Raw genomic sequence first — 12,648 nt, 5'->3', positions numbered from 1 at the left:
CTAAAGTGACAGTGGAAAGAAGAATACATAAAATCCTCCACAATGAAGAGAGAGACTGACAATTTAAAACAGAAAATGACTTCTAAGTTCTAAATGAGGCTGAACAGGCCGCTGAATCACGGAGGTGTACTTAGTTTCCACAAATCACTCCTACAGTTTACCCTCCGGCTTGTTTTTATTCATCCGACGTGTTTGTACTACATTTTAAGACCTTAAAACCAGGCTGTACTTTTCTTGTTAAATACATATATCTATATTTTGTTTAAACAATCAAAAAACATCAAGCATATGGGGAGGAAATCAAAATGGCAAGTTATTAAAACTAATAATGATAAACTTGAAAAAAAGCTAAAAACAACTTTCACTAATAATAAAATATTAATAAAAAACCTTGTAAAAAAGGCACAAAATCATTTTGGTAATATTTTTTAAGAGAAAATGCAGTAGCTTTGCAGCCATCAGTGCAGCTTTCTTGTCAGAAATCCTTATAAAATGAAAGAGTAGATAATCACCACGAACCCCATTTCCAACATGGCTTGTCACAGGTTTCACGTGGACAACCCACACAGCCCTTTTTGTAGAATAATCACACTCTGAGAGGTTCTTGGCACATCTCAAGGGTCTGCGTGGCGCTTTTCTCCCCGCTGAAGCATTAGTAGGCTTCAGACTCAATTAAAGAACATTATCCAAGCAGGAGGTGCAGAGCTCTCAGACATTAGTAATCACCTCACCTGCCTCACAAAAACATATACCATGCCGAAGTAGACAGCCATGATGTGGAAGGATCTGAACATCTCGGCAGAAAATATGGAGGATCGAAAGGAGGAATAAGAATGCTACAAATATTTCATGAATCTTCAATTTGTGGTCCTAAAGTATGTTTGTTATATATGACAATGAAGGGAGAATCCTATATAACAAATAACACCACATGTTTCACAGTTTGATTTATTGTAGTTTCAGTACGACTCATGAAATGCTGATCTGTGGCACTTCTGAGGTAAATGGAGATTTGATCTACAACCATGTGGAGAAAAAGCTTGAGTTTGGCTTGATTCTTAACTCACTGCTCTGCTTTCTTTCCCTCTTTTTCTCTTGCATATCTGATTAATTTGCCATGGTTCCCATTACAAAATGGCCAGTGCATTGATAACCAGTTGCTGTCGTGTGACACAGTGCCATGAAGCAAAATCCTCCTGTTAAGTAATACTCAGCCTCAGGATGCTGCTGGGCAACCGGGGCTGTGCAAAATAAAAGTCAGAAAGGCAATAAAATGAGTCGGCAGCAGAGTTTTAAGGCCAGAAAGTTTTGCAGTGTTACTTTAAACACTCGGGATGGACGTGATCTGTGGACTGAGCATCTACATGCACACAAGACACCAGAATGACCAACCTAAAAACATTACAGCTAATTTTAACACGAGGCCAATAGATTTAAACCCTTGAGAAAAATTCTTCTCTGTCAAATCGTATGATTATCTTTACACAAAATTACTCTTAAAAGTAGATACTACTGTACAGAAATAAACAGTTTCCAGATTCTCATCTCTAATTTAATAACCGTGTGCCAATCATTAAAAAAGTATTACGTTTCATTAGTTACTGAATATTTATGTTTTCACAAGCATTTAACACCATTTCCCAAAATATTTCTAGAAAATTAAAATGTTAACTTTTTGTTCTGGTTTTATTATGTTAGTTATTTTTATTGTATTTATTCGTTTTATTTTTATTGTAACCAGGACCAGGTTGCATGTGGCAGTGATGGCACCCCCCACCCCGTGCTTACCTCTTTGTCCATGCTCTCCAGATCCTCCTTGCATAGCGTGTACAGCGGCATGGTTTCCGACATGCTCGGCTGTCGTTTCCGACGGGACGGCCCCGGCTGCTCGTCGTCTTGGCTGGACCCCGCCGCCTCGTTCTGCTGACTCTGCGTGGTTCCCCTGAGGAACAGCAATAAGTAAAGCCTCTGCTACTCTTCAAACCATGTCAATAAAAGCTGAAATGACATGCAGGTAATTGAAAAACAAATCTGATTGTGAGGACATTTGTTAACATGCCTGGGAATTAATAAGTTCTTTCATAGCCATAGCTTTTCATTTTCAGACCTATTTTTGTGTTTGTCTTTACAGGAACTGCCAGGGAGCGGAGCTCATTAGCAAACACAGCACATAATCAGCTTACACGATCACAACAGCAAAGCGTGGATGGGCTCGAGGGCCCCAGTCAATGTAAATGCAAACAGGAGAAGGCTTCTCTGCTTCCTTTTGGCGATGCTTAATTGAACAGATCTTTGATGATTCAGTCCAACTTTATGTAACTCCTTGAAAACTCTACTGTGCCTCTAATCCATAAAGAAAATGGGCCAATTTTCCACTTGAGATCATTAATTACAGAGTATCAACTCAGATATTGAATTTTAGAATATTTTAAGATTCAATTAAGATGAACTTTAAAAAAAAAAGTCCAAGCAAAGCCTCTGTGTGCCACCCCAAAGGCATAAACAGGGGGCAAACAGAGGTTAAGAGGTAGGTTAGAGGTGACTTTCTGCTGCCTGTCACATTAGTTTTGTCAAACTGCAGATGGAAATTAAAAGACAGAAAGAAATCTTTCTGAGGTGATTTTTAAATCCTCTATGCTTCTTCCAAAGACCCAACACAAAGATAAAAAGATGGACGACAAACTCTCAAAAGCTCATCTGGGAGCTGTGGGCTGCAGCTTCGCAGCTGACTGATATGCTCGACCACCAAATAGCATCAATCCACCAAATAAAAGGCTTGTTGGAGGGCTTGGTTGCTCCTCGGCTGTCGTCTGAAGAAACTATGTCTCCACTGGGGTTAGTTCATACGGTACAATATCAATACACCAGCAGCTGTTTTAGATTACAGAGAAAGTACAGACAGAAATGATGCCCAGAGGATGCATCCATACACTGAATGCCTGATGTGATCAATTCCACAGTCAGTGCTAAACAGACATAATATACATGCTTGCTATAGTTTTGTAATACCCACTCCTCCCTGGCTCATCTCTTTTCTATTCTAAAGTTTTTCATATTGAGACATAAAATAAGAAGTAATCTAAAGCTTATCTGGGTCTTTGAATGAGATAAACACAGATGAAGAACAGCAACATTATACCTTTTCTCCTCCAACCAGGGTTGGAAACGCATGAGATGCAGTAGCATGGTTGTAGTATTAGTGTGATACTTTATTTTGGCTTTAAACAACTTGTATATGGAGTAAATCCAGTCCAGGCCTGGTCTGTTCTCCTGTCCATAAAAACCTAAATGTTTCCAAACACCAGCCTTCAAACGCAATGCCTAAATCTCAGTGGCTGAAAGGCTAGTTGTCGGCTTCTTGGCATCTCCTTCATTTACGGTTTGCCGCCCGGACACTTTAATCTCAATCTCAAGGCAGCTGGCAGCTGATAGAGTGCACGCACCACTATAATACTACAAGTCCCACAATGCACTGCCAGTACACTGGAGCATTAATCACGGCCAGCAAGCGGGTACCTCGCTCGTTCTCTAGCAGCCTGACGGAGCTACTCATCTTCGTCAGAAACCCCTTCCCCAAAAAATGGCTTTGAAAACAGAGAATATGTTTGCAAATAATTGCTGATGTCTTTCCTCCTTGGCATTGTGTTGAGGCTCCAGACCAGCGTTTATAGAGCGACTTCTGCAATCTGACCGAGTTTTGCTGTGAAATAAATAATAACAGAATCTAATAGGTTGTGCTGTTGCTGATCTGCAGTTATATTTAACTCATTTTAAGACTTTGTAAGAACCACATGGTTTTCATTAAGTTACGTTATGTAAAAGCTGTGATTAAAGTTTATTTATTCATTTGTTTTTTTTTCCCCGTATAACTTCAATTGTTTTGAGTTCTGGATGCAGACAAACCAAGTCGGTATGACAGGAAGTCACACAGACTGACAGGTGACTCACTGATTGGACTGTAATGGTGCATCATCTGGAGCCATATGGGAAAATCTAAATTCCCATCTTAAGAGAGCGAGTGTGGCTGCACTTTTTATGACTCTTATAAATGCAGCATCATTTCCCAGCACCCATTAAGAGATAGTTGGTTATTTATTTAATGACTGAAGGGGGGCAAACTGCTTGAGTATACACTTATCAGCCATAACAATAAAACCACAGACAGGTCGAACAAGTAAAGCTGCTTGTCTTGTTCCAGTGTTAGTTAGCATTACATACTTATTAAAGATGCTCCTCATATACAAAAATATCTGTAACGAGTGTGGGATTATCTCTCTATTCCACTTTATTAGGTAATATTAACATGGTCAAGACGACTTGCTGAAGCTCAAACTGAGCATCTGAATGATGACACCCCTGTCAGCAAAGAACAGGAAACCGAGGCATTTCAGATGGTATGGCCAGAATTAGGTGGAAACATAAAAGCATGGATCCATCCTGGTTCATGCTGCTGGTGGTGGTGGTGGTGTAATAGTGTGGGGGACATTTTCCATGCACACTTTGGGCCCCTTAGTAACAATGGCTTCTGCTGTCACCAGATCTCAACATGACTGAGCAGCTTTGGGATGTGGTGGAACGGGAGATTGTCATCATGGATGTGCAGCCAATCAATCTGCAGCAACTCTGTGACGTCGTCATGTCAATATGGAGAAAAATCTCTGAGGAACGTTTCCAACACCTTGTTGAATCTACGTCACGGAGGATCTGGGCTCTGAAGGCCCAGCCCGGCAACAGGAAGGTGTTGAGTGTATAGCGCTGACTGTATTTCACCTGATGTATAAGCTTATTTTCAAAAAGTGAAACATTAAACACAAAGAACATAATCTGTAACAAATATTTCATTGTACTTAAATCTTACTAAATATCAGCCTGTATATCACTGTTTTATTAATAATACAATTAAGAAAGTGTAGTACCTGAGACCAGACTGCTCTATGGTATCAGAGACCGTCCCTTGGAGGTAGTGTGGTGGACGTGGCGCCTGAGGGCCCCTGCGGATGAGTTTTCCTGTAACTGAATCGTATGTCCGAACTTCTAAAGTTGCAGGTGGAGGTCGGGGGTGGATGGGGGCTGGGTGGAAAAGAGGCTTATGCAGGGAGCCTTGGCTGTCAGGAAAAGTTGCTGGGCTGTTGCTCCTTTAGGAAAAGAAGTCAAAATTACACTCGTGAAAGATTTTAAACACATTTTCGTTAAGATTTCCACGATGGCCTGTGAGATTAAGGTTCTCATACCGTGGTGTCCTGGAGCTATCTTCCTTCAGTGGGTAAAGCTTCTCCTCCACCCTCTCCCAGCGCTCCAGACAGCTCCACAGCCAGTCAGGGTTGACCACATGGAGGTGTTTGCAGCCCTGAGCCTGACGAACCTTCTCTGTGCCTGATAAAAGAGAACAGGAACAACTTTTGATGTAAAAAGCAGTTCACACACAACATCCTATGGTACACTGCCACCAAACCCCACCCCAAAGAAATCAGTTTAATGGGATCGCATGTATGTGTGGTAAAGGTAGACTAAATAACTGATCAATTATTGAGTCCAACTCTTTTTTTTTTATTTTGGGTTATGCATGTCTATGGGCTGCATAGTTTGTGTGACAACAATAAAATGGAAATTTAATGGAATGAATGAGAGAAAAAAATACTTCGACATCATTGTGACAAGGCACCTACATGCTCAAAATCAGCAGCTCTTGTGGTTATCATGGCAAATTCTAATTTCCAATATGTCAAGTTTAGTAACTTTGTTGTTTGTGTTAAAAATTAAGGTATTGATTTTAAAGGTTTATCTACTAATTAATGGTTTCATTTTGACAGGCCTGGTAAAAATCCCAAATTTATTTGATAAATGTAGGCTGTATATTTTTCAAAGTTATCTTGCAACAAGTTTGAGAACCAATGGAAAAGGCAATGATGTAAACTGAATCTACAGTGGAGAAAATATAGGTATTGGCAGATATCAGATTCGTATCGGAACCCAGCAGATTAGTGGATCTCTGTTATAAAGTGCATATGATGAATCTTCCCGATTCATTGTTCAAGCCAACCAACATGAATATTTAGATGTTACTTCCAGACCTGCTTCTCATCCTGCATTGACTTCCTCTCTTCCAGATTTTTCTGCAGCTCTCAGCTCTGTTGGCCTACAAAGCATCAGCAGCACTTTCTGTGCTTGTTTTCAGAGGGTGAAGTGGGTCGGCCTGCAGATGTGAATCCACTAAAACTTTCAAAGCAGGCATTTTCGGGCGGCCTCGTGTGTTTGTTTGCGGTGATTCTAATGGTTATTGATTTGAGTATGTAATGTCTATTTATTTTTGTAAAACCAGAAACAAAGCCTGCCGCTTTCACATGATAAGTTCACTGTAAAAGTACATCTAATGAAAAAGAAATAGAAAAATTAAGTAACTGTGAGGAAATCGATTCCAAGCATTGTTTTTTTATGCTGAGTAAATTGATTTTTGGCCACCAACATGTAGGTTATATTTGAAGCAAGCTGCCAAATGAGTCCACAACTGTGTTTACTTCCAAACAATACAATAATTGTAAACAATACAGAATTCACTTTTTATTGCTGCCCCTCTACATGACATATGTTAAAATATATTCACGGTTATTCCATTCTTACCATAAACACAGGAATTAATTTCACGTGACTGTCTGATAGACATGAAATGAAGCTTGTGATCCAACATAATTAAATCTCATTAGGAACTAATGATGTAAAAATGCATCGATACATCAATTCAATGATGAATGGACTTTATTACATTGGCTATAATAAATAATAACCACCTGATCTGTTGGCTGATTAAACTGGCTGATTATAGACATCTTTTAAAAAATCATAATCGTCCGGAGTTTTGGCGATTAAACAACAATTTATTCTTACTTTCTCATAAAGAAGTAAATGTTGTCAAGCATCGGAGTTGAGCAGAATGATGTTGCACCGTTTGTCCACTAGATGGAGCTCTGACTCCGTTCAAACCTTAGTAATCCCTGCTGTCTGTAACTACAGCAGTAGCTACAGCCAGGGCTCAGCAGAGCAGAGCTCTAACAACGTGAAATCAAAAATGACTCAACTTGTCTCTAGTTTTAGTTTAACTTGGTTTGCCATGTGTCATGATAGTGACCTGTGATTTGTTGTGTCTGTCATGCTTTTCATTTACATTGCATTGCTAAAGTTGTGCTAACCTAGCTCGAGTTACTCCCTGTCTGTTTATCTTAGCAATAACATTGCTGTAGTTATGCCAACCTAGGATAGCGTTAGCTAACAGCTTAAAAGCCAGTAAGTAACTGCACAAATAACAGCAGAGTACAGAACAAGCGTTCATTCCTCCGTCAGCTACATGTTGAGACACATTTCAGGAGGAGCAATGTGAACGCAGAGACGAGGGGAAAAGCTCAAATGATAATTATTCTCTGCCTTCAGCAACTGTCATGATGTCCTGTAACTCCTAGTTTTACTACATAAACTACCAGAATGTGACCCAGGGTATAACAGCAACTCTGTGTGTGTTGTGGAGTAGCATAAGTGCCAGACTATTTGTGACAAATATATGTTTAAAATGCAACTCTGTTAAAAATTAAATGAAGTCTGAGTAAAGTGTCTGGTTTTTATTTTGGTTCATATGAGTCATGACTTCATTGCCAAGAAAATAATGGAGTAGAGAAAATGTGATTTACGCTGAAGGACATCAGAGAGCTTGTTTTACCAGTAACTTCACTCATTATATTGTTTATATGGAATAAACCAATGGTCTAAATCTAAAGATAAATTCATTACAACAACTGGTAGCTTTATTGATGCATTGCTTCATAGAAAGAAAAATTCACAATGCAAGTCATTTTATTCATACCTATTTTTTTAATTAATCCGCCCTTTAATTGCAGAATTTTTCAGCCAAATATTAAAAAAATCCATATCCATAATTCCAATTTTAGTTTATACAATATCCTGTTTTAATGTAAATGATCACCAAAAAGTAAATTATAAAATGATCTAATAAATGTATTAATGTATTTTAACTAATAATTAAATTAATCAAAGAAGCACATTTTATTATTTTTCCTTTTTTTGTTGTTGTTTACCAGGAAGTCACAGTGAGGTCAAATATGTCTTATGTAAGAAAAACTTGAGCAGCCTTTTTCATGGCGGGAGGCTTAAACTGCAGTAGCAACCAAGTCAACAGCAGATGGCAGCAGTGTACCTCACAACCTGCCAGTAAATAGAAAAGAAAATGCGCAAACCAGCAGTTAATTCAATTAGCTTTGGCATGCTCGTAACCATAGCAATAGCCATAGGCCACCAGCTTTGGTATAATGGTTGCAGGCTCTCAGTGCAAATACCAAGAGCATTTCAAACTTATAGACAGCAGAGGGAGAATCTAATCCTGTGGTTCGCCAACCTAGTCATGTTAATAGGTTGGTGACCGCTCCCCCAGTCAATCTGTCATTGTGTCCTTGGGCAAGACCGTTCACCCTCGTTTCCTCCAGTGTCAGCATCGCTGGCGTATGAGCCCATTGGCGCAGATTGGCTGCCATGTTTCTGAGTCTGCCCCAGGGTAGCTGTGGCTACGTAAGTAGCTTTCCATCACCAAGTATGAATGAGGCGTGAATGAATAATGGATTCAATGTAAAAGAGCTTTGGCGCTCTAGAAATCTAATCAATGATTATCATCATCAATCACTAGTACTTAGCCCATTAAATGCTAATACTAGCATCTCCTTGCTAATAGATGGCAGAGGGAATATCACATACAGAGATTCACCACAAAGCATACTAGTAGTTAGTCTCCATGTTAACATGCTAGTTTCCAGCATGTGCTTGCTAACAGACAGCGAAGAGAGTTTGTAACCCAGTAGCTCACTAGCCTAGAGAACTCGTCGTCAGATTCTCCAAATGATGCCATCATCTTCTTACTAATGGTTATCAAGAGTCTACAATCCGGTGGGTGACCAACCAAGATAGGTTCATTGTTAGTCTCTCCAATGCTAACACAATAGATGATCCATTAGTCACTGTGTTCAACAGCAAAATAACAGCCTAGTTAAAATAAGTCGTTGCTTACTCACTTGCCACGTTGGTTGTTTGTTTACCTGTGCGGGCTTATCACTCATCAGACCATTAGCTAGTTTTGGAGTGGATACAGCCTCCTCCAATTAAAATGTAGCCCCCACTGGGTGTGCAACAGTCCTAACTGTGGCCCTTATACTACACCATGAATGATCGCTTGCTTCTCAATTGAATCGAAACTGTATTATGGCAGAATGTGAACATATACAATTGTTTTCCACTAGTATCAGATCTTGTGATTTACATAACTGCCTCACTGTCAATGAATCACTATATAAGTAGTGTCTAAGAGCAGCCAGGTTTAAGAAAAAGAGAGTACAAGTTGTCTGGAAATACCTGCTCTTGCTGCGATGAGATGTGTTGTTCGATTTGGATCTTGAGAGCTGAGAAGCAGATTCTTGCCCATTTTGGCCCCCAGTGCTTTGGCATGGTAGTGCTCACGGGTCCTCTCCATGGGGTAGTTGGTTGGATACAGACCACTGAACACTATCGTTGTGCCCTCCAGCGTCTTGCTCTTTAGCTCTGGGACAATCTTACGAATGTCCGGCGTTTCTGAGGTCTCTTTCCTCAGGTAGGCCTCATAGCGGGCGTAGTACTCTGTGTGGATCCTTTCCAGCACTTCCTCCAGGTAGATCAAGTGATCGTCCTGGTCGTTATCAGCTTCTTCTTCCTCCTCCTCATCTTCCATGCTCTGGTCCAGGAGCTCCTCACCCATGGTGACCCCAGATTGCTCACTATTCTGGGATTCTGTTTCTGGTTCTAATCTATCTAAGCATCCATTTCCAACTTCGGCGTCAGGAAGGAGAACGCCTGAAGGTTCTGCTGCATCAGAGCTATTTTCGACTTCACCACAACCTTTACCTTCCCGTTTCCTTGTGTCGTCCCCATCAGTGAGGTCTTGTCCGTTTCCTTCCTGTCCGGATTCATTTGTCTGGTGAGATCTGTCTTCATTTTCACTGTCTGGTGAGGGAGGCTTTTCTCTAATGGAGTCATTGCCACTGTCACTGTCACTAGAAAGGTCAAAATCTAGATTATTGGACTCATGGCTCGGTGCTGATGAGTTTGCACCTTCCCTTGCCTCTCGTGTCCTGTTGTCACCATCTTCTTTAGTGCTTGTTTTGCTATCCACCTGAGTTTCCTTTGATCCCACTCCTGACTCTGTCTCAGTTTCTAAACTTTGACTTTGTCCTGCATCATCCTCAACAACCCCTGCGAGGTGTGTCCTTTCATTTGCCGTTTCTCCCTGAGAAGACTGAGGTGTTATGGGCTCTCCCTGTCCGGACACGTTGTGGTCCTTCACCTTTTTCCTGAGGCCATTATTTTGCTCATCTGCATCAGGTGTCCCCGTTTGTTCAGTGCTCTCTGTTGGCCGACTTGAGGGCCCCCCTGGTGAGACAAGACATTGAAATCATAGAGGATTCATAGAAGAAACAACAACAGAGTACAGAAACCATTTAAAGTTCTACATGTCGCTTTAATTAAATAGTAAGACTAGGTATAAGAAAATGTTTCTCCCGTGTCCAATTAAATACAGAGTAAGTAAATTATTTAAACTTTTGGCTTGTTTTTTCTATTACTTTGTTGGCATCTCACTGCAAGTTTAATCGCTCATTTGTTATTAATTATATTTGTCCAATTTTACTTCACATCAAACAAGTGACCAGGGAGTCAAAAACCAGGTTTTGTTTTTCGTGATGTAGAGCCATTCTTGAGTCTTACTATGTCGCGAGAAAATTTTAAAAACCTCACAGCCCCTCCCTCCAGATGCAAACAGACAGGTCCTTGCACTGCAGGCAAAGAAAACCACACCCACCAACGCATATAAAGGGATGTGAACTTTTATGGGGTAGCTTTGCTAGTTTTAGACTTCTATTCTTTCGCAGAGTTTCAGATTAAATATTCCTGCAATGGGACAGATTTGTGCTTTTGAGGGGTGTAAAAGTAGCACCGGACTTTATTCTTTACCTGCTGATCATCTGGTGACAGACAGCAGCTCAAATTGTAGCAACGGCAACTTACAGCAGCACTTCCTGCAGCTGCCACAACCTGCTAACGGCTCAGACTGATACGGTTCAGGACCACCTTGTTGTTTTGTAGCTGAGGAGATTCAGAAGGGAAAAGTTTTCCATCTAAAATTCTGCTCTGTGGCGTAGCTGCTTTGTGAATCTCACTGTCCATCTTGCCTGTGTGCTGAGCTGCTGTCTGTCAATCATCAGTCCGCCCACTCTCTGCTCCGCGATGACCCCACACCTCCCATTCCAACCCTTGCAGTTTCAGGAATTTTTCAAAATTTGGAAGTGGGTGGAGTTACTTAAAAAGTAGGGTGTGTAGTTATACTTTAAATGTCAAATATTACAAAATAAAACAAAAAAATTAAGCATGAAAATGTATTTCTAACAAGCCTCTTTGAAAGAAACACAAACTTTAAGGGAAAAAAATAAATTTCACAAATTTAATTTATGCAAGACAGCAAAGGTAAGACATGCTTTCTGACTAATACAAACGTGAAGCATAAATCAGGTCTTCTTCTGCCTCTGGTTCGGTGAATCTTGGTCATAGCGAGATGAAACTTCCAGCTGTGGAATCTGTGAGTTGTTTGTTCGTGTTCATGCCGTGGGGTGGACACGGGGAGACATAATTTGTGTTTACATATTTTTCGGACTTTGTGTAGCTGCTCTTTAAATAATTTGTTGTCTTAACTGTGTTTGTTGGTGATAGAAATGGTTTTACTGAGCTGGTAGCTGAGATTCTGTCTTTCTGTGGATACCACACATGTTTAGAGTTACATCTACAGACCTGACGCTACACCTGGAACGAGATGTTAACCTCTAACTCCCGGTAGCGGAGGCTGCAAATTAAAGTTTAGATAAATTATAGACCAGAAACCTGGAAAATGAAACACTGAAGTTGCATGGATGGAAGTTATTGTGCATATTGTGAATATTTCTCTCTCCTCACCATCTACAAGCTGTGAGATTCTCATCCTGCTTTCTGTCTGTTCACCTGATGCTGATATTCATCACATATTGTTCCTTCTGTGTTTAGAAGGAAGCAGCTTCACAGCTTTAAATTCATCCTGCTGACTTTTTACCTTTTAGTTAGTAAATCCTGAACATTTCATCCTTCTTTGTCATAAATATTTGATTTTATAAATACATAAAGAAATATTTTATCTGAAAATTGCTGCTAAACCTGTTTATGTGTTTAGTGCAGGGGTCTGCAACCTTTCCAATCCAAAGAGCCATTTTTCCCTCAGCCAGCTAAATAAAACTACTTTAGAGACGCAGATGTTACGAGACTTTTCAAAAAAGGCAAGTTAATATATATTTTTAACGAAGAGCCACCATAGGATGTTTGTTATTTTTGAAGAACCACATTTTTATTTCCATTTTTAAGGCTTTAAAATAAAGAAAAACATAAAACCTTTATTTAAAAAAAAAAGAGGATAGACAGACTTTCTGCTAAGGAATGTAGATATTTGTGGAAAATGATGTAAAAGAAAGGAAAAAAAAGTCTATGGTTTCCAACCTAATGACAAGAAAGATAGATTTAAAAAAAATATATTTTAGCCACGTATTTAGA

General features: G+C 39.9%; 1 protein-coding gene across 1 annotated transcript in view; it reads right to left on the bottom strand.

Moving 5' to 3' along the window:
• The window catches only part of ctdp1 (CTD (carboxy-terminal domain, RNA polymerase II, polypeptide A) phosphatase, subunit 1), a 95,739-nt gene that overhangs the window by 72,437 nt on the left and 10,654 nt on the right, over nt 1-12,648 (bottom strand). Inside the window, exons 9-12 of the mRNA XM_042012605.1 lie at nt 9,403-10,452; nt 5,232-5,373; nt 4,917-5,135; nt 1,789-1,942 (exon numbers count right to left, since the gene is read on the bottom strand). Coding sequence (XP_041868539.1) covers nt 1,789-1,942; nt 4,917-5,135; nt 5,232-5,373; nt 9,403-10,452 — 1,565 coding nt within the window. The remainder of the gene's footprint in view (nt 1-1,788; nt 1,943-4,916; nt 5,136-5,231; nt 5,374-9,402; nt 10,453-12,648) is intronic.

This window comes from Melanotaenia boesemani, chromosome 17 (genome assembly GCF_017639745.1).
Source record: "Melanotaenia boesemani isolate fMelBoe1 chromosome 17, fMelBoe1.pri, whole genome shotgun sequence".
NCBI lineage: Eukaryota > Metazoa > Chordata > Actinopteri > Atheriniformes > Melanotaeniidae > Melanotaenia > Melanotaenia boesemani.
This window is presented reverse-complemented; position numbering and strand designations above follow the sequence as displayed.